Genomic DNA, 25,492 nt, shown 5'->3' with positions numbered 1-25,492 from the left:
CAAACGAGTGTCGTGCGCCGTCGTTTCGCCGTCTCCAGCGGCCAAGGCATCTCCTTCTAAGGCTGCGGTTTCCGTACGCCATACGTTCGCCTGCACCCACGGGGCCGGCGCACATCACATATCGCCCGTAAATCCCGGCGCGGGTGCATTCTCGGCACTGGCATTTCCTGGCCAGCTTCAGCCGCACTACCGGCCCCACCAGTTCACTTTACGGCTGGAGCACACCCAGTTCGCAGCCAATTTCTGAATGACTATTTATGCCTGTTCAATCCGCCATCATTCTCATCTTTTGGCTCCCCTCGCCCATTGCGAAGTAGCCAGGCTCGGCCGCCCGAGTTTACATCCTCCGCCCGGCGGCCTTCACGGACCTAGCTGCGTTCTGAACCAGTCGCGGCTACCGAGACCTCCAATAAATGTGGATCACCTTCCACAAGTGCAGTGGTTGGCAAGGCTGCAGGATTAGTTATAATTTTGGTGCCAACAAACCATCGAGCCACCCACAATATCCTAAGAAACTCTAATGCGACCCTCAGTGGATCGTAACCTTTATACATCTGAGGTTGACAAACTAAAGTTCGTTATATCCGAGGAGGTACAAATTGGTTACAACCGCGGTCAAGCTCTACTTGTTTGTTATATCAGAGGTAGCTCATGAAAGTTCGTGGGACGCTATCAACGCATGAAATTTCAATTAGAACCATAACTAACACAGTAATGCTCGTCATGTCGTTTCATATCCGAGGTTAAGACACTACAGTTCGTTATATCCAAGGTATTGTATACTATATAGCTCGCATAGGTACTAGTATACTAAGTTCATTCGATGGGAAGATTGCCACTTGCCCACTGTGGCATGTGGGCCACCTGCCACTGGCTACATTCACTCACAGATTCCAGTCACCATTTACGCTTGCACTGACGACCCCTGTAATGCTAACGCATTATAAGAAAAAATAAATGTGCATGGATTAGCTCAGCTAATCCAGGGCATACAAAGCGAAAGCTTTCAGCGTTCAATTGTGCTCACTGGCGTTGACAACGTTCTAGACGCCGATGATCTTGAGGAACGGAAGGGCGCATGCACTATACTCTTAGCGGCTGCTATAGATCGTTTACAGCGCGTAGTTCTTCCGCTTGAGACCAGATCACGCCACAGCTAGGTGCGCTCGGAACACTGCGCCATTGCGGGCCTCGTAAGTCGTACGCCTCGACGCAGCAGTGCAAATATCGCAGGTGGCTGCCGAATATGTTCTTTCTACGAAGACGTGGGAAGGCAGAGAAAGTACGTGCTGTGTTGTGGATAGCGAGAATTGCGACGGAGAGTTCATGGTGTGGGACCGGATTATTTGCGAGCTTCACGGAGCCATACTGCACAAGGACTCCCCTGTTCGCACCTGTTCGCCATGCACGTCAGCCAGCGTTATAGATAGCCAATATAGGCAGAAAGGTTTCGTTCTTGAAAACTCTGCGAGTGTAAGTGCACAACACAGCCGCATGAACAAGCTGGTCCGCCATCGAAACCGTCACTTCTTGTTTTAAGTTGCGCCTGCGTGTGTAGCTAGACCTCATTGCTCGTTTAAGTTATGGTGTGCGGCCATTAGTAACAGGAGCTCCCGATGACAAACATAGAACGGAAAAGAAGGATGACTTAAGCTCCTACATACCGCTACTGTAGATTGTGCAATGCACAGCAGTGCAAGCGGACAACGCTTACCGTCAGTCCGTGTATTACATGACGTCATGGTGATACAGTTGAACTTCGGTCCAAGTAGCGCGGTTTTCTTGGACCATATTCGGAATAAAGCATTAGTGTTACAGTTGCTGTGCTTGGTGGACTTCCTCGTGGTCCATGCGAGACAGACACTAAAAGTGACTCCGCAGGCAAGTGCTCAGAGTGAAACTGATTACTTACCACCAAGAAGCCTCGAACGTTTTGATGTCCGCATATCAAGTGAAGAGCATAGCACAATTTTGTATGTGAGGCTAACATAACCGTGAACTTCATGTTGTAGTACTGCGGAGCCATGCGCGCGTTATAACATTAATATCGCGGAATCCTTCGAAACGTTTGCGCGCCAGCTCGTGAGACAGCTTGATGCATGATACTGATACCATGATAGTTAACATTCGTGTGGCTATTTTTTTGTATTTCTGTGTTTAACAGAGCAGTTGAAAATATTTTAGGTCCACTAAGCAGTGTTCACAGTGCACGGAGTTAGGGCGGAGACTATGAAGAGTGTGTCTGCCCATTGGATGCTTGATCAGCCACCGATTTCCCTAGCTAGGTGCCTAGGGAATATCCACTGTATTTAAGCCGCAATTTAGCTGGTTTCACGGCACTTCATCTCTGACTTTTGGTCTCCCTGCTTCTGTTGTAAATATGTAAATAAACCTTCAAGTTTACCAACTCTCCTGAAGGCTTCCCTCCGTCGTCTGCAGAGTTCATCGTCATGCGGTGAAGACCTCGGTCCCGATACCCAAGCATAACAACAGGTTGTACAGTCATGAGCAAAATTGGTATAAAACACGCAGCCGGCGGGGGAGCTCTGAAAAACCGCATTGCAACGCCATCTAGCAACAGCTATCTGGGATCGAGACAACCGTGGCGGTGCCCCATTTTATCTACAAGAATGTCTGTTAGCTCGGCTCGATGCCTCGAGCACCTTCTCTCCTAAACGCCCCGACGCGATAAAAGTTGCGTGGGTGGCGTTTTCTTGTATTTTTGATTTCACTTCAAGGTCGAGATACGTCAAATGCATGACCCGCGCTCGCCGCACTGCGATATCGCTAGCTTAATGGTCATTCCCGTGACGCTACGCCGACGAACAAAAGACCATGTTTGTGGCGTGCAATTTTACGGTACTGCTGCGGCAGCGCTCGGCATTTCACCGAACGCTAGCGCGGCACACCGAAAGGAGCAAACTGATGTGCCTGCAGACAAGATGGCTCCCCCTTGAGCTATCCTGATCCCTTTCGCTGTCGGTAGATAGCGTTTCGATGCAGTTTTTCCTAATGTCACTGGAACGTTAGTTTTTCCGAGCTCCGCCACCGGCTGCATACCACTTTTGCTCACGACTGTACATAAACGCGTACGATGTGCATGTGAGCGTTTTAGAGCGATGTCTGCATGCATATCATACAACTGCGACTTAGCTGCGCCGCCGCAGGAGCATTGAACTTGCGTGTTAAGCAATAGCGATAAAAAAAATTAAGCAAAACCTTCAGCGGATGCAAAACACAAGCATTCTGGCGATCCATCCGTTGGCTTGAAGAGGCGGAGAGCGGAACGGTTCTCCGTGATATGCAGCCCGATCACGTTTTCACGCCTCAAGTGGTTATATTAGGGCTCTCGCATGTCCTTCGAAGCTTTTGGCCAAACCATAGTGTCGTCTTCCCACTCCTTTGCGGCCGTATTAGCCGAAACACTGCCTGTCGGAACCGATCGCCACCAGACGCAGCAGTCGTAGCGGTACAGTGAACTAGCAGCGGAGAGGCGCGCGCAGAGCAAGCAGGAGGCGTGTAATGGCGGCCTCATCACGTGATCTAGGATGGCAGCCCCCATGATACGGCGCTGTAAAGCGTGCATAAGCCGCGGAGCGGCCGCTCGCCCTGGGAAAAGGCGCAATGGAAGAGGATGGCGCGAATGGTGCCCGCGTGTGTAGCAAGCGGCATCTTCGAGCCTACGGGAAGATGCTTCTACCGACCCCAAAGTCAATGCCTGGCGTAAGGCTGACCGCCTACGGAAGAATGAAGTGCGGAGAGTTAAGTGCGTACAGGAGACGCCACGTGAAAAACGTCTCGACAAGCGTCTTCACCTACCCCCAGCCGTGTCTTAATTCTTCCATTGCGCTTTCTCCCAAGGCTGAAAACTGAAAACTAAACATTTTGACAGATTTGCCTGTCTGGCTGGGTGTGAAGACTTATAATAAACCGCACATCTCCAACCAAAAATTTTAATTTTAACTGAACGTTTCGAAGCCGACTTGGCTCGTTCATCAGGGGTGACTGAGGGCAGTAGCTAGAGTCTTTAAGTATGGAGGGGAGGAGGGGGTCGAAGGAACGAAAGCTGTGATTCAAAATGCGTGGGGGAGGGGGAGGAAGGGTGGGTTAAGGCTGTTAGTCACACTCTGGGGGTCTACATGAGCCCGACAAAAGTCAGGTTAAGTCGGCTGTCGGGCAGAAAACCGGTTGTCGGGCTCATGTATACGCTAGGGGGTCAAGCTAAGTGATCGTCGAGTCGAGCTGGGCCAGCCCGGCTGCAGGGGGTGGGTTGACTCGTCCCGACGTTGGCCCGACCCGGTTGGAAGGACCATGTATACGCTGCCGCAATCGGCTTAGCGCCTCTTCTCCTGCCTCCACTCTGGTCTGGCGGCGCTGCGCAAGCCTGGGCGCTCCTTCTCCTCTTCTAGCATCCACGCGTGGTTTGCTTGCTCGGCGCTAGGGGTAGCGGCGATCTCTGCCCGACAGAAAATGGGTTCATATAAACGCTGTCGCGTCGGGTGGTCTGCCCGACATCTGGCGCGGCCCTGCTCGACCCGCCGCTGTCGGGGTCATGTAAACAGGGCTGCTGTCTTACTATGAGGAGGCGGTCAATGGCGATTTTTTTTCGTTGAGTTGAAGAGCGAAGTACCTGGGCATATACTGGGGGAAGTTTTCCTTTTGTGCAGTTGATGTTCGGGGTGGGTTGGATGTGCCAGGATTCCAGAAGGAGCTTTTCGTGGTAATTTCTCTTTTGAGGATGCGGGTTTCTTCGAAGTTGATTCTATGGTCTGAGTTTTCGGAATGTCCGGCTACAGGATTGCGCTCTCTTGCAAAGTTGCGGATGTCGTTTTTATGTTGCCGAATTCTTTTTCTCTCTGCGACCGGTCCCAAAGACCGGCCGCGGAGAGAAAGAGCCTAAGGCATTGTCTACAAAATTCCTTGCGCTGACTGTGACCCAAGCTATATCGGCCAAACCAAAAATCTCAAAGAAAGAATTCGGCAACAAGTGAAGCTCTGGTAACACAGCACCAACCTTTATTCCAAGAAAGAAGAAATATAAAACCAGATGCTTTAGCTCGGCGCCAAAAAGGAAACAACAAAAAAGATGCGATAAATATTAAGGCACCTAGCAGTCCTCAAAACGACACTTAATCACAAAGATCATTGAGTCACTCATCTGGAAACTACAGATAAATATAGGATAAACGAAACTTGCGACACTGAATGACCGAAATTTTTACTCAAACAAGATGAATTCTTTTTTACTCGGCAATTATCACATCTCACATTAGCGAAAGTCTAGTGGTGGCTGTTTAGCAATATCACCTCTACTTTTTTTGTACTCTACGATAAACGCGACGCTTTGGAGGAACTTGACTCATTCGCTTGCGAGCGTAAAAGGCACAAAATTATGAAGGCAAAACCACCTAGGTTTAATAATAAAAATTTGAAGCTTTGAATATGTACCCTTAGAAAACTAAGTTTAAAAAACAAAAAAGCTTCCAACAGCATCTGGAAGCAGTCTATAGTGCCTCTGATTAATTTGTGAGAAAACGCAATCCACCTGGGGCACTAGCCCAAATGAAACAAAGGTTTTAGAAGATTAAAATATACACACAATTTCACACAACCCACCAGCACTTGGTAGACAAACACCTGATGATTTTTTTTTCCCTCAGGGATTGCTGTACCTATCAGCAAAACTCAACCAGGGGTGCCAATCTTGCACTATTACACTTTACAATAATCACGACACTTTGAAAGAACTTCATTTGCTTGCAAGCGCGATCAGGAATCAAGGCAGCAAACTTGCCGTTCACTCAATGGCCTGCAGTGAGGGCATCTTGCAAGCACCAATTTTAATTGCAGTGACAATTTTGAAACTATTTAACCCAGCGCAGCAAACTCTGCATCCCTGCCTAAAAGACCACACCCTCTGAGAACTTACAAAGCACACAAACGCATCTCCCCTCATCGCCGCTTGTAGATCCCCATTAGTAGCCATTCCTGAAACAGAATCAGACCGCGGCGTGTTTGGTTTTAACCTTGTGGCCACAGTAGTAGTCCTGTGCTTAAGGCACAGAAATGACTTAGAGATCAACAACCATAGCACCACATTAATCAATGGGGGTTCAGCATGCAAGCTCATGAAGGTTCGCCAGTGACAAGCTGACGCTTCGAACCGTTCACATGAGATCCCCATGAGTAGCCATTCCTGAAACTGAATCAGAATGCGGCGTGTTTGGTTTTAACCTTGTGGCCACAGTAGTAGTCTAATGCCTAACGCACAGAACTGACTTAGAGATTAACAACCATAGCACCACATTAATCAATGGGGGATCAGTATGAAATTTGGTGAAGCTTTGCCTGTGACAAGCTGACGCTTCGAACCGTTCACGTGAGACCAGTGCAAACCAGAAGTTGACAGGGTTCATGCGAGATCAGCACAGGCCAAAGGTTGATATGTGGGCACAAATCGACCGAAATGTTCGCCTCCTATAAGGCACTGAAGTGGTAAGAAAAATAGGAATTCATTCCAGAAACGACACCCAGTGTAAGGTGCCTGTGCACAGCGACCCGCCACCTACCAGTCATCTGGGCTCACAAGTGGCACCAATACAGTGATCACCAGGCTGGAGCTGGTTTTTTGGTCCCTCCAAAATAGCTAATGACTTGGCAGTGCTAGTACGACTATTACAGACCAAGACTGCATGACTAGAATAGATACAGATATTCCACTGTACAAGCACATTGTGTGCCATACCGGTCGGCTACCTGCCAAAAGTAAAAAGAAAGTCTTTTCTAGAAACAATATCACGGTAAATGTACAAGATAAAAGCTCTCAGAGAAATCATGCACAGTCCAGGAGTCCAGGTTTCCGGGATTCCAGGTACAAATTGGCAGTTGCTGCGTTATCACAGTGGATTGATGCGACAAGATGAAGGCTTTGCGAGTCGGCCATTAATGCTGGCGGTTCTTGGACGGGGCATTCTTGGAACCAGGAGGGCAGAACACAGTCAGAGATGCGCCCTGCACCACGGCGGCATAAGAGCACCATCACCACGAAAAGGGGAAGAGAACGCACAAAGTTTCTAATGTTCTTTAGTTGCACAGGCTTTATGAGTTTTTCAGGCTCTTTAAAATCTTGACAGGCCCAGATGGTCACAAAAGAACTTCAACAGATGGTTAAGTAACAAAAAGTCATGAAACACTGGATGATATGTCTAGGTCGTAAAGGTGAGTGTGAAAGTTGGCTGTAATGAGGTGTGGGCGTGCAGCAGTGTTGCAAATTTCCTCAGCACAGCATTTGAGATGAGAAGCAGCATTGGTTGTGCAAGGAAAAGACCATCGTGAGACCACGTGGAGCAACGGAGCCCATTGGTGATGCGGTCCTTCAGACCCCTCGGCGACCGCTGCGCGCCTTTGCAGGGTCGTAGTAGTTGGCCTGGCCGGCACGCTCCACCTTGGTCCATTCGCTCAGCAGGAATGCAGCCGCCGTATCTTCTTCGGCAAACTTGGGAACAGCCTTTAAAGGAAGGGGCAAGCGTGCAGATCTAGGTTATGATACGTCAAAGCAATACCACAAACAGTTCGAAGATTGACCAGCGCTGACCAAGTTAAAGGTAAAATTCCGTGATGTTTTGAACTGCATACAGGTCCCTTCATCATTGACAGGACCAAGTGCATGTCGCCACTCAAGTGCAAGAGTACTTGACCTAAAGGCTGGGAGTACAATAAACGTCGTTGCAAGCAGTGGTCATCTTGGAACCATCAGTGAAGAAGAAATATGCATGCAGTCTTGAAGCTTCTCAGAATGTTTGCCTTTGACTTGGCTAATGGCAGTCAATTTATTTGGTCTTACGCTCGTCAAGAAAAACTTGACCTATTCTCAACTACGCCAACTGGTTGACATGTTTTCCAAGCACCCACACTTTTATTTCAATGAAATCATAGCAAAACTACTGGCTGTGTGTGCTAGTTATTAGTGTCTCGACAGGATTTCTTTAGCACAATTGGATGTCTCAGATTAAGGCAAGCGAACGCTGTCAGATCACTGTTTTGTCGTCTCCCCCTGTGCCATTCCGTAGCCTTTAAGAACCATTTGATGTCAAATAGTTTGAACCACAGAAAACAAGCTCACCAAGCATATACCTGGCCAATTTGCAGAAGCATTCCTCAAGTTCAAATAAGACAGTTCACCGCACTTAACCAATCTCCACTTCAGGCAGTAATGACATAGCACCACATCAAACAACCCATGCTAAAATGTGGGCCGCTGTCTGAATACGAAGGTAACTCTTAGCAGCTCCTCACCGGCACACTCAACATTTGCGCTGAAAACAGTCTCAGAGCTGCTCACACAAATCACAGTGGTAAATTTTTTAGTGCTCAAACTACAGGCATCAATGAATTGATCATACCCATCAATGCCAGATGCCCAAAGGCACCAGTGGGTAATTGTGCAAAAAAAGGTGTGGGGAGGAACTTTAATGGCAAACGGGCCAGCTGTCTCAACACTGCTCAATGTCACCAAAGAGTATACGGCAAATCCTGTTCAATTAGTGACAGCACTTTGAGAAGTATGGCCGCTGTTTTGCAAAGCACTCGTATCAAGCTCAACTGCCAGTCGGGTGGTTCAGTGCACTTTAAGGTCAAGAAAAACTGGTGAAACACGCAGCTGGTTTCGTTGGAAGGTTTCTAATGTAGGAATGCATTGTAGGGCTAGCTTGTTACATACTCAAAGCAAAACTTCTGCGTCCGCACTGCAGAACTCCCGTGAATTACAATGTAACTCTAAACTCAGCTGGATAATGAAGAGCACCCACATCCCCATATGCGTACACCACATAAATGACCACATAGGCAAGAGTACAGGTTGTGCAAGTTATCCAACGGAGCTTGTAAGAAGACGAAGGTGAAGAAGAGGCAAAAAAAGATGACTGCCTAGGTAATACATCGGCTTCTACAGGAGCTCCCAAAAGGATCTGAAAAAAAGCTGCGGTATTCAGTAACCAATCAACAGTGCAATCGGTCAGAATAATATGCATTTCTACAATAGTTGCACAAAGTGTTTCACTAGCGCACCCAAGTTTCTCTTCATGCAATAGCTACTTTTAAGTAGTGCATTTTCCGGGATAGAGTCTGCACCTGGTCTGCCAGGAAAATTTCAGCTTAAAATAAAAGGTTTTTGCTTAGATAGTCTGTACCTGGTGTTTAGCCCGCAGGAAAGAATTTTGGCTGAAAGTAAGTTTTTCTTAGATTTTTCACAAGTGGTGTACAACAGGCACACAAAACTTTCTTTGTCAAGGAGTAAAAGTCTGCGTCTTTCATCACACCAACTAAAAATCAGTTTTCAAACGTGTCAAAATCACTTTCTCAGGGGCTGTCGAAATAAATAAAAAAACTAAGCCTGTTGGATTCTACAAATGACTCATAAAGGTCTTCATCGTCTTCAGAATCCTACATCTCTGTTACAGTCCACATCTGTACTTATATCACTGAAGTCAACTTCTTTCATTGCTGTTCGCATTGACTTTAGTCCTTGCGCTTGCTCAACTAGACTCAGCTTGAATGCTACTGTGAAGTCTCTTAACAGTTCTTGAGGCCATCGTAACTGTTCAAGGACTGCGCCGCCCTTTTTATTCACCGAGGCTTTCCGCATGTGCACACAAATCCAAGCACTTGAAGCTAATTCTTACGATGTGATTTAATACGATACAAAGTTGCAGGAGCAGTCAAGTGACTTTCTTTTTCTATCTGACAGCCATTCTAGGCTTCTTTGGCTCAAATCATCTTAAAAAATCATCACGTATATATAGTCTGCACCCACACATTGTCCCTATTGCATGAAATGTCAGCTTTCAAAACATGTACACTCCGCGGACTACAGTCCAGAAAATACAGCAAGAGCACCTAGGATATGGAAGCGGCGATTTTTGCATTGTTTTCTATCAGTTACAAATATGTTCATTGCTTTTTATTTTCTTCCCTTCACACTAGCCTTGCCTGCAAATGCATTCTGTACTAAGGGACAGCTTCTGTGGCTATGCAGTGGTAGCTACCAGCCTGAGACACTGGCTTCCACGAGAGCACTGTCCATACTTACGCGGGCACGGCCCAAAAAGACACAGGCCTGTGAGCTAGTGGCGCACGCTCATAGCTTCCACTGCCACAGGAACCTTTCCCCGGGTGTGCTATGAAGATAATGAAATATGGCTTAGCAAACAATTAACCTGACAAAACCACGCGAGCCTCGCTAAGACGCCGTTCACATACCCGAACCTCCGGGGCCCTCTGAGCTGGCTGGGCAGCTGCGGTCGCTGCTGGCCGGGGTGGCGGCACGTGCTGGTCATTGGATGCTGGCTCCGGCGGCACGGCTGACTGCCAGCCCGCAACTGTCGCTTCTGGTGGCGGGTCCGGTGGTTTCGAGACTCCCGACTTGGAGAAGGTGTGCTCCCTCAGCTGCTCAGCTGGCGATGTGTGCAGGAGAAAAAAAAGCTGGGCAAGCTTGCTTCAAAGTGAGATCTGAATGATTTATTCGTAAAGCCAAACCTGAAGAACAGTCAGACACGTTCATGTTCACGACGGCTGGTTACAACGCAGGACAGGAATTAAATAAACCATGCAGGGCTGTGGTGGCTACAGCCAGTGGGCGCTGCCGGGTGCCCCTGCCTTAAAGGACTGTTCATCACTCCGTCCATCGAACAGATACCTGAGTATGTTCCCGTGCACTTCTCGGTACCTCACCTGCGCCTGTGCCATTAAGCGCAATCCGGTGAGGATGTTCTGTGCCTGCCGCGATGAATATCTTCGCTAGTATTGCAGTGTTTGGGGGGTGGCTCGATTATTATGCTGATTATTTTGAGTTAGACAGTAAAAGAAAATTATAGACTGGAGTTGCTGATTGTGCGAAGAAGTCGCAAGCACCGAATGCTATTCGGCTTTTGTCCCCCACGTCTGAAACAAGGTGCTAATGCATTATGCCACAAAGCCGACCTCAGAAATTAAAGTCAAACTTTTACATTCCTGTATTCTGCCGCTACGGTTGTAGCCCTTGCAGGCCACATGCCCAGTATTCACGCTTTCTAAAAAACTCTCTGTCCCGTATGCCCAGTCAACTACAAGGCACCATGTCGAGTCTTTCTCCATTTTCCCAATGACGCGTGAGCAAACGATATCTTCCCTGTATCTGAGCCTGGTGACGATCTAGGTAGACCAATTAACTTTCATGGGCCTTCAAACGGGACAGTCATCCGAATAGGTGGCGAGGGCTGAGAGAGGAAGTAAAACCAACCGAATAAAACGGTTTAGGGTCGCATCATGGGCCCAAACATTGAGGGATCAATTCAATTGCCTTACTGATTATTAATCAATTATCGGTTTTGTAGCGAAAGCTACATCGGCCACGAACTCGCAGTTTCGCCGTGCTTGCATTCCCACCGTGGCCGCAGCGTACCACGTGACCAACCGCCGGACGAACTACGTGACCAGCCACGGCGCCGTGCCGCCGGCAGCTGTTCCGCAACACGAGACCAACCACATGGTCGGTGGCGGGAGCCACTGAAACTTCATACCTGCACTTGCGCAAGCATGACGAAGACATCTTGGAGGTTAATCTCCGCAAAATGATCAAAAGGGCGCTCAACCTCCCGATCTCTACCTCAAATGCGAGGCTCCTTGCACTGGGGGTGGTGAACACCTATTGGGAGGGTAGATATTTGGGCTTGTTGGTTCATTTCAAGGGTAGAATTCATAGCGCTCTGTGGTGTCGTCTTTCTGTGTCCCTGCTTTTTTTGCGCTATGAATTCTACCTATCGGGAGCTGCGCGAGGCACACTTCACTAATAAATACACGGGTCTTGCCCAGACCGTGTCCGGTCGTCACCTACTGGGCCGGCTACATATGCACCATGACCATCACATCGAGGAAAGGGTACGACTGCCGGAACTATGGAGAGGCGCCCTTCGTGTTCGACCCCTTCCTACCAAAATGGACAGAGAGAACCACAATGGACGGCATCAGACGCGGGCGAATGCAATGCACCGCCATTATGGCTCCAAACACAGCGTTTTCTATGTAGACGTTGCGGGCCCACATCATTCCAGGGGAGGATGGTACACGGCCGCAGTCGTTCACGAGGGAAGACAGGTGAACGGTCTCACTTTTAAGGCACTTCGCACAACCCACGCAGAGGAGGTAGCAGTTGCCCTAGCCGCATTCCACGCTGAATCTAAATTCATCATATCTGACTCGAGAGGGGCTTGCCAGAATTATGAACTGGGCTGGATGACGCCAACAGCGCAACGAACACTTCGGAGAGCAGCTCGGGATCAGGACCCCACGACCCAATTTCTCATTTGGACTCCAGGCCACCAGGGCCTTCCAGGGAATGAGGCCGCCAACTCGGTCGCCCGCGCACTCACTAACTGGGCCCCCGATGTAGACCCTACCGATCTGGACCAGGCCTCCTATCCTCTGTTAACTTTCAAAGATATCTCCGCTTATTACCGGGTGTAGGGTTCGGCGCGCTGTCGCATATTTTTGTACATGTGTTGCGAATAATCCGCGAGAGGGCAGTGACCTAGGCTGCGCGTCCGGTTTTGTTTTATTTTGTTTTGCTTTGGTGCACGCCTTTAGAAGGGGACTTATGCCTTTTTGGTTAGTCTCCCCATTTCCTCCTTGCGGTTTCCTTTGCCGCTCCGGACGGCGGGGCTATCTGCCGGTCTCGACCTTGGACCCCTGTCCCCTTTGCGATGAATTGCGAGACCACCTAGGGAGGGGAGGAACTCGGGGGTAAGGGAAAACGCTGACACCAGTTCTGAGCTTTCCTATTCGTCAAAACTGATGAGCCACAGTTAGCAGTTTATTTTTACGTGTGGAAAGGGGCGCGGGCATCTTCGAGGTGCACCCGCGAAGGGAGCCGCGCCCGTGGGCTTCGGTCTCTAGCGACTCCTAGCTGGCAGGCGCTCGGTCTGGCCGAGTGCGGAGGGAGTGATCGTTGAGAGCTGGTGCGAGGCGCGCCAGTTTGACTGTTGGGACGCGGTGTCCCTCGCCTCTGTGCAGGCGGTCGGCTAGGCCGGCCGCGGATAGTTGTGGCCGTATACTGACTTTTGTTTGTACCTATCTGTAAATAGCCTGTATAAAAGTTCGTTTCTCACTAAATCGCTTCGCCTGCAAGTCATATCATCGGGAAGCCTTCAAGCGGTGCATCCAGTTTCTGGAAATCACCGGACCAACACCACCGGCAAACCTTTTACTCCGGGACTCGAACCGTCAGTACCCGGCTCCTCTCAAGGGACTAGGGAAAGCGGAGGAGAGAATACTGCTTAGACTTTTTACTAACACTCTACTGTACTCGGCAGTGCTCAAACATTTCGACGCTTTTTTCTCTGGCCTCTGCTCTTTCTGTAGGGAGGTGGCTGACACGTTCCACATGGTCTGGGCATGTCAACACAATCCTTTTCTTCCGCCCCTAACCCCTTCCCCTACACGAGAGAACTGGGAGGCGGCCCTGCTCAGCTGCCTGGATCTACCGGCCCAACAAGCCCTAGTTCAGCGAGATCGAGTGGCGGCCCAGACCAATGGGGTCCCTCAATAAGGGACTCCACCTAGTACTGTAAGGGGAGCGGCCCACTAGGGATTGCTCCCCACGCAACCTCTCTGCAATATTCAAATAAATGCTTTCACCACCACCACCACCAACACCCACACACTCACTGAATAAAAAAACCAAACCAGGGCCTTTGATGTTTAAAGCGGAGACGCTACCAATCCGCCACGACGGCGCACCTGATGAGTGCACGGGTTTCATATATTAATTCTTCCCAACCAGACATCGCCGCGATTTCGCTACGTATATCCTGAACTAACAGATCTAGGCCATAAACAATTTTTCTGCTGACAGATTTATAGATCCATCGACTCTTTCAAATACATCGATTGATCGAGTGATTCCTACACAGATTCTTCAACTGATTTATTGATCTATTAATTACAACTGTTGTACTGATTTATTCATTAACCTGTCAATTGACTCTCGAAAACGCAAAACCAGGGAATGAACGATTCCCGCTCCCTGGGCGATCGCTTACCCATGATCGCACAGTTCTCAAGGGGATCGTCACACAGAGCCCCTCCTTCGGCGTAGACTCCAGCATCCTCGAACTGCTGGGCGGCAGCCTGTAGGGAAGCAGGCAACAAATAATGCCAACACTGCAGTACTACTCCTTTTGCAGCTCGGCGGTATGAGAAAAACGTTTTTTGGGTGCACGATCAAACTTGCATGTCGGAGTACACGACTAGCTGCCATTTCGCTTGTGTGAGCATATCTCATAGTAGAGGCATTCTCCTGTGTCCCCGGGAGCAATGACGCACAACAGCATCCTTTAGGACTACTGAACATATGTACGGACAAAACGGCAGCGAAGCTTCAGTTCGAAGGGGACCTACAGGTTGCAGTACAGCTCCTCACTTCAACATGTAAGTTCCAAATATAACAATAAATAAACTGTGAGCACGCAAATACAGCCACTTGTGTGACAGAATACAGCAGATTACCTCCACATACGTTTTTCAAGGTGACCTTGTTATTTGTGCTCTAAATGAAGACGTAGTCTGAGGCGGCCTCCAGCAGGCGTTGCACGTAAGTTTAAGCGGTTTAAAAAATGGCGCAGAACGCCGCGCGTGCATAAGGCCACTTGCGTATCTTCGAAAGCCGCGTTGTGTAAGTCTGCATTTTTGCATCGCACCGGGCTGAGTAAAAGACCGTGCTGAAGTCCTATATATTACGCACGGTCACTTAGGGGAATTAAAAATATTAGAAACCAGCACAACTCAAAAAGAAACATCCTACCAATTTTGTCACAGCAAGATGACTTTAAAAGTGAACTTCTTATACGCTGTGAAAAAAGCTGCAGCATTTCAAAGAGTCATCAATGGCAGCTCTCTCACTGTGACACATTTTGCCAGGAGTTTCAGCTGAGAAATCCGAGCATATGGCCCGGGGACACTTGTGGACTTTATGGGACAGGACAGTCCTCGAGGATACTGGGACCCGAATGCGGCACCTTTCACACACAAAGCGAATGCACAATGACCAGGCAAATATATCGCTCATGTTTTACAGCGACAGCTGTTATGTGCCCGTTCCCGGATGTCGCGTCGTAATAGGATGACGTCGTCAGTGTAACCAGTGGGTGTGTTGCCATATGCACTGTGCAAGGAGGAAGGAATGTGCAGGGAGACCGTACACTTTCACCGACCGAGGAGAAGACCATCGGCCACGCTGCGCTTCTAGAACAGCGGACTAGAGAGCAGACAAATGAAAAATGACCATGTGTGGAAAACTGTAAAAAGAGCGCCCTAGAATTACATAAGGTCGCTCTTATAATCACTACAACAAGTTATCATAAAGTACAAATACCTTAACAGCTGTCACTGAATCTGGTGTTAACCAGTGGTAATCGTGCTGTGAATTTCTTGATTGGTGTTTCCAATTACACCTCCCCCTATTGTACGACCCTCGGCAGATGGCGTTAAGTCTACAAGAGCAATAAAAATCAATGGCAGTTACAAAGCAAATAATGCAGAAAGTCAGCACTGCAGAAAGAATTACTCAAGCGGCAACTTGACGAAATGAGGTAGACAGCTAGGGCGCTTCTGAACAAGCTTTGCATCCTTTTAAAATAAAAATTGCAGCGCCACGAAATAAGATTAGAATTTGCGTACCTAAGCGTAATCACGCAATCCAACGAAACCATACAAAAAATATCCTCTGACTTGCGCAACATGCCCTTAACAATGTACTGTCGGCCGCGCAAGTGAGCAACAACGTGCTGCTTGCTTTTGGAAGCTTGGTTCGAACAGCTTGAAATGCCCATTTGAAGATAAGTTCTCCACACCTCCGCTCGCACAAACCTCGCGTACTGTTTTCAGCAGTCAACTTAGGCGAAAAACGTTTCTAAAAGGCTCTTGACATATACGAGAAGGTATTTTGGGGGGGGTTAAAAATGAGCCAATTCCACATTGACATGAATGAGGAAGAATCTCGAGGCATTTTGCAATAAGTTATTTAGACTTTCAAAACAAGCTACCAAATGGTTACAAAGAATATATATTTAAACCTTGTTATAACGAAGTTTAAGGGGTCCAGGGATCACTTCGTTATAACCGCAGCTTCGTTATTGCCCGTGTTGACCGAGCTTCTAAGGGGAATGGTCATTCCTTTGTTATATTCATTATTTCTTTATAAACGATTTCGTTATAACAAGGTTCGACTGTATTACGAGGGTAGTTTCGAATTAATTTCTATATACATGATTTAGCATTTATATCAATAGCATATCTGGCACATCGATATCTTGTTCCAAACATTTTATTTCTTGATCTCCATGTCCTACGCAACAAAAAGAAAACTTTAGCGCAGACTTGTGCCTTCAATCTCAGGGGTAAACCTTTTTAAAAAACAAGAAAGGCACATTTCACTCCTATTGCCCATAGGGAACCTTGTTGACTAAAAGCAACCTTGCCCCGGTTTATTTAGGTGAGCAGGGCTCACTGCGAGGAACAGAAGTTAAATTTGCCTTCCGCCAGATTGTTTCTCGTAAATTAAAGCAACCTTGGAAAGGATGCTGTGCGCTGGCGCGATGGTTATGTCGTTCAGTTACTGAGCCGGAGGACCCAGGCCCAGTCCCGGCCGCAGCGGTCGCAATTCTTGGATGGAGGCGAAACACAAAAGGCGCTTCTGTACTCTGTGATGTTAGCGCTCAGTAATTGCCCCAGGATGCCTAAATCAATCCGAAGCCCTCCTCTATGGCGCCCCTTATAGCCCATGCGTCGCTTCAGGATGCCAAACCCCACATTTTGCAATTATTTTGCAACCTGGGCTCCACTAGGTTGGGCCACTATCTAATAAGCACGCCAGTCTCATTATTCTCTTCTCTGTTCAGGATGTTTAAAATATACTGCAGCGAAATATTCTCATTTCATGGTACCCTAAGCACAGAAAATCCTTTCCCAACACGAAAAAAAGCACGTCTTTTATAATGATCCACATTCATCATCGCCACGAACTATTTCTTCGCACCAGCTTACTTCTGCCGCAAAGTGTGCCGCACAGAGTAGCCCGCTCAGAACCAAGTATTCATACGACAGATCCAAATCACCAGCACAGCGGGGCGTTTTTTGAAATACGTGAGATTGTAATAGTGCTAGAAAGATAACATCACATTATGGTTCGCTAAACTTGACTGATATTTACTAGTCGGATACAACTTAAGTCTGTAGCGAGGCTCCGCTCACGTTCAGGACCAACGCTCAGAATTCCTCCACGACAAAAAATTAGTCCGCTGGAGAAACCTTTATTGTCACCAAAACAAGAAGCTAATCAAAGGGTAAAAAACATAAGCTCTCGAATTTTCATGTGGGGCTTGTTTAATATAGTCAAACAATAAACAGCTGAGTTGGTTTACTGTTGCTAATGGCCAGCGGAGTAATAAAAGAAGCCGCGGGTCGTTGCCGAGTGTTGCCAAATGCTGCTTCTAGTGCGAAACTACTAGTTCACTAGCAATCCTGAAGGAAGGCTGTTTGTCTAAACCCTTCCAGATAGCTGAACAGACAAAATATATATTGCCGCCACTTGGTTTCGAGTACATGGCAGTGCAAACAGATCAGCTTCACTGCCCACTGCACGAGAGCAGTACGCTATCGCCACAGCCGATCACGCCTTGTGTTAAACTGCTACACCCTCTCGCACTGTGCATTGCACGTAGTTGTCTTCGTCAATTTTGATTTGTGCGCAAAAGTCACAAAAGGAAATTAAAGGAAACGTGCATAACCGGCTCCCCAGACACCTCAGTCACGCTTTGAGCCTAATGGCTGGCAGTAGTGACAGTAAGGTGTGCACCGATTGCATTGCATTGACAGTGTTTTGGCAGAAACGTCGCAGTGGAGCAACTGGCCACCGGCATTCATTGGGTTCACTTGCGCTGCATTAAAGTTTGAGGCTCTGTTGATTTTGAGGAAAGGAAAGGCGCATAACTGGCTCCCTGGACACCTCAATCACGCTTTGAGCTATGTGGCTGGCAGTAGTGACAGAAAGGTGTGCACCGCTTGCATTGAGTTGACAATGTCTTGGAAGAAACGTCGCACTGGAGCAACAGGCCGCCGGCGTTCATTGGGTTCAATGGCGTCTGCAGTCGGCAGCTACACTACCTAAACACATGCGCGGAGTATCGGACTCTCATGCTCTCTGGAGAAGTCGAAGCTCCTCATACTCCGCCCCACAACCCGAAACTGCCCCGCAGCCCACATAACCGTGACACTGGAAAACCGGTAAGGTACACACCCTCCGGATACTGGGCCCAGTTTCTGGACACCAATGGGGCATAAAGGAGGATGACCTATGTCATCTCATTAATGCCTCCGTCCTCAGCCGCTTTCTCTTCACGCTCCCATACCTGAAACTCCAGGGAATATAAATCTCCACCCTGGATGCCATGATCCGTACCGCATTTAAGACAGCACTGCACCTACCCCTACATACCTCCACCGAAAAACTCCTCCAGCTAGGCCTACACAACACGATAGGTGAGCTTATCGAGGCCCACCGACAGACACAATACATACGTCTCGCGAGAACCACCACCGGCAGACACATCCTACACACCCTAGATATCAGGATACCACCCACGGATCCTACACAGCTCCAGGCCCCCACCACACTCATCGCGAACTACTTATTAAACCTCTCCCCAAAAACATGTACCCCACCTACCACGAACTCTGCCGCAGAGCTCGCGCACGGGCGCTCCACAAGTACTATGGAACCGAACCGTATGCCGTATGGGTGGGTGCCGCATGCACAGGCGAGGACGCGGTTCTAGCCATCCCGAACCCCTCCCTACAACCGATTGCCACCCTTCACATATCCCCCACTGCCACTTCGGAGGAGACTGAAGAGGCCACCATTGCCCTAGCCATCACGCGCACGGAGGCCCGGTAAATACTATCGGACTGCCACACTTAATTTCGCCCGCGGGAGAGTTCACGTCTCTGCATTTCGCAAACCGAACTCCATCGCCGTACCCCCGCCCCGCCGATTGGAGCTCATATGGATGCCTGCCCACTCCAGGACTCCCGGAAACGAGACGGCCAGCGCTTTAGACCAAGGTTCTCTCAACCGGGCACCGGCGGCCTCCGATCTGGGGTTCTCACGGGAGCGCATGCATTCATTCAGTGAACTGACGAAGGCCTGCACAGCTGAGCGTCGGCTCTACCTTCATCCTATCCCTCCCTCGAGGATTATCACCAGACACTTTGGAGGCGGCTCCAAACACGCACCTTACCCTCCCTTCATATACGCTCCCGCTATCACCAAGTACACACTAACCCCTCCTGAACCCTCTGCCACCACACCAAAGCCACTCTCGATCACACGCAGCTTACCCTTCCCTTATATACGCCCCCGCTATCACCAAGCCCACACAAACCCCTTCTGTACCCTCTGCCACCACACCAAAGCCACTCTCGATCGCAGGCACCTAACCCTCCCCTTATATACGCTCGCTCGCTATCACCAAGTCCACACAAGCCCCTCCTGTACCCTCTGCCACCACCCCAAAGCCACTCTCGATCACACGCACCTTACCCCCGCCCCCCCCCCCTCTTATATACGCTCGCGCGCTATCAGCGAGTACACACAGACCCCTCCTGTACCCTCTGCCACCACCCCAAAGCCCCTCTCGATCATATTCTTTTCCTCTGCCCGGCGGATCCTCCCCCGTGGGGCCTGGACCACCTTACCACTTAGGTAGGCTTGGGCTTAGGCTTGGGGGGCTTGGTAGCGTCGTGAGCCTCCGGGACAAGAACGTTTGAAAGCAGTGGGGCCGTACGAAGGCCCAAGGACCTGAGCGTCCTAAACTCCCCTGTGTCTAATAAAGTTTCCGCCACCACCACCTAGGGTGTCCTTTTTTTCATTCCCTCAGGAGGAATGTGCATTAAATAACCACTAGCGGATAGGTCTCTGGTAGCTGCTCTAAAAGATCTTTTAATTCATGTATTGTTACTGTCAGATAAGGGTCAATATATATATATATATATATATATATATATATATATATATATATATATATATATATATATATATATATATATACATCGAAGTATATATATATATATATATATATATATATACACACATCGAAGTATATGCATCATTTAAGGAAACATTTTTTTCACTGGCCGTTTCGATCGGAGGACCGATCTTTCGCAGGATAGGTATATATTGCCGCGAAGCTTGCTTTTTGTCTGGAACCTGCTGCTCTCGCTCGCGGGGCGAACTTTTGGCTCAGTCACCCCCCGGCGCTGCTTCGCTTGGGGGATCTTCTTATCGCGGCAGGCACGCCGCATTATCAATTTTCTGGGACGCGAGACGCGACCAGAGTTATCTCGATTTTTCCTAGCCTAGCGCAAGTGTGCCTATTATGTTCTGGAACTTTCTTTGCCGCCTTTAAAATCGAGCACGGCTAAGAGCGGCGGGCATTCTGTTAGTCGACGACCGCCGAGCACGTTCGCTGCTATCGCCGCCGCTGAGTTTTCAGAGCTGTTCTTAGTGGGCGTAAGCCAGCCTATTAAAGTATTCTCTTACGAGCTGCTCTGTGCCTTCCTCAAGACCGGACCCCAGTCGGTGCTACGTGACCCCGGCGGAGTTCCCGTCACCACCTCGTGACATCTGGTGGAGGTGCGGGGTACATGCACCCAACCCAACCTGGAAGATCCACCGTAGAGAACGAGAGCCAAGAAGATCCCGAGGTACGACACAGCCGCCGTCTTCAAGGCCTGCAAGCTCAGCACGGATTACTACCGGATCCTACTCGACAACGACAACAAGCTCCAGCGCCCACCATGACCGAGCCAGCGACGTCCACCCCTGTCATGCTCCACCAGCCACGGGTGCCTCCAACCTTCCACGGCTACCCTGGCGACGACCCGGAAGATTGGATAGACAACTTTGAGCGCGTGGCTACATTTAACAGGTGGGAAGATGACATGAAGCTCCGCTATGTTTTCTTTCCCTTGACGGTCCTGCAAGAACGTGGTACGAAAACCACGAGACTACCTTGAAGACCTGGAAATTATTCAAGTCTGAAGTCGTGAAGGCGTTTACCAACATTCTCCGGAAGGAAAAGGCGCAGATGCTGCTGGACTCACGGATGCAGCACCCAAATGAAACTGTCAGCATGTACGTCGAAGAAATGCCGCGTCTTTTCCGCCGAGCTGACCCGAATATGACGGAGGAGAAGAGAACCGGATATCTAATGCAGGGCGTAAAGGAGTCTCTTTTCGCTGGCCTCGTACGAAATCCGCCCAAGACTGTCGCCGAATTCGCCGAAGAAGCGTCAACGATTGAGAAGACCCTGGACGCCCGCACAAGGCAGTACAACCGACCACCGCAGGTCTGCTCCAGCTTTCCGGACACGACGACTACAACCAGCGACTTGCGGGAGATCATCCGTGAAATCGCCCGCGAAGAACTACGCCGGCTGCTGCCATCATCTTCACAACCTCAAGTAGCGAGCCTGACGGAAGTCGTCCGTGAAGAAGTGCGGCATGCGCTTGGCTCCCCTTCTGCGACGACTGAACCTCAAGCTCCAGCCATGAGTTACGTCGCTGCAGTACGCAAGCCCGCGCCTCGACGTGCCACCCCAAGCCCTATTCGACGTGAGCCAGCAGTGCTGGACCGCCGCCCTCCGGGCCCCGCCCACCCGACCTACGAACAACGTTCGGGCCCAAGGAAATGCGGCACCTGGAGAACCCGTGACAACCGTCCGCTGTGCTTCCACTGCGGTGAAGCCCGTCACGTCCTGCGTCACTGCCCGTTCCGACGCATCGGTCTTCGCGGATTCGCCGTTGACGCACCACGACCACGCTTCGGCCAACATCCACAAGAAATCGACGACTACCTGCGCCGCGACGAATACGTGTCGAGCCGATTTTCCCGCTCACCCTCGCCGCGAGCCTCGCGCTTCACGTCGCCCCGCCACAGCTACGCAGCGGCTGTGCGAGGAAGGTCCCCCAGCCCCCGTAGGGGAAACTGAAAACAGCAACCTTAGGAGGTGAGGTTGCTTCCCGGCAAAAAAACGAAGACCCTCCAACGACGAGAACTCACGGCGACGCCGCACCGACGACGACACGACGCAACTTAGAGACCCCCAGGCCACCGACATCGACAAGCCCCTGCAGCCGCAGTCGCAATCACCGACCAAGCCGTGACCCGACGCCGAAAGTTACGTGCAACGCAAGAGCAAGGACTTCCGATCTAGAGGTGACTGTCGACGGCGGAAACGTTACTGCTCTAATCGACACGGGAGCTGACTATTCCGTGCTGAGTGGTTCCTTCGCCGACCGGATCAAGAAAGTAACGACGACTTGGGATGGCCCGCAGATACGCACAGCAGGCGGACACATCATCACGCCATCAGGAAGGTGCACTGCGAGACTGACTGTCAACGGACACACATATCCGACAGTATTCGTCGTACTTCAGAAATGTTCCCGTGACGTCATTCTGGGGATGGACTTCTTGACACAGCACCGCGCAGTCATCGACCTCAAGTCCAAGTCCATCACGCTTTCGACGGACGAAGCTTTACCTCCGAAAACGACCCCAGAGCAATCAAAGGCCCTCAGTGTTCTCGATGAAGAACTAACCATCCCACCCCGGTCCAGCGTCATCGTCCCCGTCTGTGCAAGAAATTTCGAAGACGCAGAAGGCATTATCGAGGGAAACACGCAGTTGCTCTTAGACGACTTGGCGTCGCAAGAGGCATCGCTCATTTGCGGCATGGAAAATCCGAAGTACTGGTCACGAACTTCAGCGAAGAATACCGACACCTCAACAGAGGCACTACAATTGCGTTCTTGGACGAAGCAACTGATTTACTGGACGCCTTCATCATCTCCGACGAACCTGCAAATGACAGCCTAAAGCAAGACCATGCTCCCACGTTCGCCATCAACCCAGCATTACCCCGGCACCGACAAGAGAAAATCACCCTTCTTCTTCAAAGTTACAGCGAATGTTTCGCCTCGTCATCAAAGGTGCGACAAACGACGATAGCCAAACATCGAATTATAACCGACGAACACACCAGACCTCTCCGCCAAAGCCCTTACCGTGTGTCGCCGCGAGAACGACAGGCCATCCGGGACCAAGTAGAGGAAATGCTTCGCGACGACGTCATCCAACCTTCTAAGAGCCCATGGGCGGCACCGGTCGTTCTAGTGAGAAAGAAAGACGGTGCTCTTCGATTCTGCGTCGATTATCGGCGACTGAACAAGATTACGAAAAAAGACGTCTACCCCCTCCCGAGGATCGACGACACTCTGGACAGGCTCTGCCACGCCAAGTATTTCTCGTCGATGGATCTCAAGAGTGGATATTGGCAGATTGAAGTCGACGAAAGAGACCGGGAAAAGACTGCCTTCATCACACCGGACGGACTGTACGAGTTCAAAGTCATGCCATTTGGGCTTTGCTCCGCACCCGCAACTTTCCAAAGGGTAATGGACACAGTGTTGGCAGGCCTCAAATGGCAAACCTGTCTCGTCTATCTAGACGACGTTGTAGTCTTCGCAGCGAGCTTCGAGGAACACCTCCGGAGGCTGAAGGCAGTACTCGACGCAATCAAGTTATCCGGACTTACCCTGAAGCCTGAAAAGTGCCGGTTTGCCTACCACGAACTATTGTTTCTCGGCCACATCATCAGCAAGGACGGCGTGTGCCCCGACCCGCAGAAGACAGCCGCCATTGCCAATTTCCCGCAGCCTCGTGACAAGAAGGCGGTCAGCAGATTTCTGGGATTGTGTGCTTATTACAGACGCTTTGTGAGGAATTTTTCGCGCGTCGCGGAACCTCTGACCAAGCTCTCCAAGGCAGACGTACCATTCACATGGAATTCGGCACAAGCGGAAGCCTTCAACGAACTTCAGCGTCTCCTGCAGTCTCCACCGGTGCTAGGGCACTTTGACGAAAACGCCGAGACAGAAATCCATACCGACGCAAGCAGCTTTGGTCTAGGCGCCGTGCTCGTCCAGAAAAACGAAGGAGTCGAAAAAGTAATAGCATATGCAAGTCGTTCATTGTCGAAAGCAGAAGCGAACTATTCGACCACTGAAAAGGAGTGCCTTGCGATCGTGTGGGCTACATCGAAGTTCCGTCCCTACTTGTATGGACGCCCGTTCAAGGTTGTGAGCGACCACCATGCATTGTGCTGGCTGGCTAACTTGAAGGACCCCTCTGGCCGTCTCGCTCGATGGAGCTTGCGCCTCCAAGAATTCGACGTCACGGTGGTCTACAAGTCTGGGCGAAAGCACTCCGACGCTGACTGCCTGTCACGAGCCCCTGTCGACACGCCGCCAAAAGACGATGACGACGACGCTTTCCTTGGACTGCTAAGTTCCAGCGACTTCGCACGACAGCAGCAATCTGATCCTGACCTACAGCGCCTGTACGAGTATATTGAGGGGAAGTCTCCTTCAACTCCTGCCCTCTTCAGGCGTGGACTATCGTCCTACTGTCTGCAACAGGGAATCGTCGTGAAGAAGAATTTCTCACCGAACAAGGCCGCCTACCTTCTCGTCGTCCCGAAGAGCCTTCGGGAGGAAATTCTGCAGGCTTCGCATGACGAACCAATGGCTGGCCACCTCGGGTTTACTCGCACCCTCCGCCGAATCCAAGAGAGATATTACTGGCCTCGTCTATCCTCCGACGTCGCGCACTACGTTAAGAGTTGTCGTGAATGCCAACGCCGGAAAACGCCACCAAAAAGACCAGCAGGGTTCCTGCAGCCGATTCGACCGCCATCAAGACCTTTCCAGGAGGTCGGTATGGACCTACTTGGCCCCTTCCCAACATCAACGACGGGCAACAAGTGGATTATTGTGGCGACCGATTATCCCACCAGGTACGCCCTCCCGAACGGCACAGCAGCAGAAGTCGCCAAATTCTTCGTCGAATCCATTCTTTTACGACACGGCGCCCCCGAAATACTGAAAACAGACAGGGGGACAGCGTTCACGGCGGAGCTAACCCAGGCCATTCTGCAGCACAGCCATACAAGTCACCGGAGAACAACTGCGTACCATCCGCAGACAAACGGGCTTACAGAACGCCTCAACAAGACCATCGCCGATATGCTTTCTATGTACGTAGACGCAGAACACAAGACATGGGACGTCATTCTTCCCTATGTGGTGTTCGCCTACAACACCGCTGTGCAAGAGACCACCCAAATGACACCATTTAGTCTCGTCCACGGGAGGGAGGCCACGACCACACTCGACGCCATGCTGCCCGACGTTACCGACGAAAGTAACCTCGACGTCCAGGATGTCCAGGATGTCAAAATGTCCAGGATGTGCCACATGGTGAACACCACCAAGGAAGCCAGAGCCTGTGGAACCAAGCATGCCACGCGGTTTGTTAACTGCATCATTGGAGTGGTCTACCTGA

The 25,492-nt window shown here is 50.1% G+C and overlaps 1 protein-coding gene across 1 annotated transcript in view; it reads right to left on the bottom strand.

Moving 5' to 3' along the window:
• Positions 1-6,564: 6,564 nt before the first annotated feature.
• Positions 6,565-25,492, bottom strand: part of LOC144098162 (uncharacterized) — a 59,914-nt gene continuing 40,986 nt past the window's right edge. The window contains exons 7-9 of the mRNA XM_077630685.1: positions 14,073-14,160; positions 10,258-10,451; positions 6,565-7,507 (exon numbers count right to left, since the gene is read on the bottom strand). Coding sequence (XP_077486811.1) covers positions 7,376-7,507; positions 10,258-10,451; positions 14,073-14,160 — 414 coding nt within the window. The 3' untranslated portion in view covers positions 6,565-7,375. The remainder of the gene's footprint in view (positions 7,508-10,257; positions 10,452-14,072; positions 14,161-25,492) is intronic.

The sequence above is a fragment of the Amblyomma americanum genome, chromosome 7 (genome assembly GCF_052857255.1).
Source record: "Amblyomma americanum isolate KBUSLIRL-KWMA chromosome 7, ASM5285725v1, whole genome shotgun sequence".
Taxonomy (NCBI): Eukaryota; Metazoa; Arthropoda; class Arachnida; order Ixodida; family Ixodidae; genus Amblyomma; species Amblyomma americanum.
This window is presented reverse-complemented; position numbering and strand designations above follow the sequence as displayed.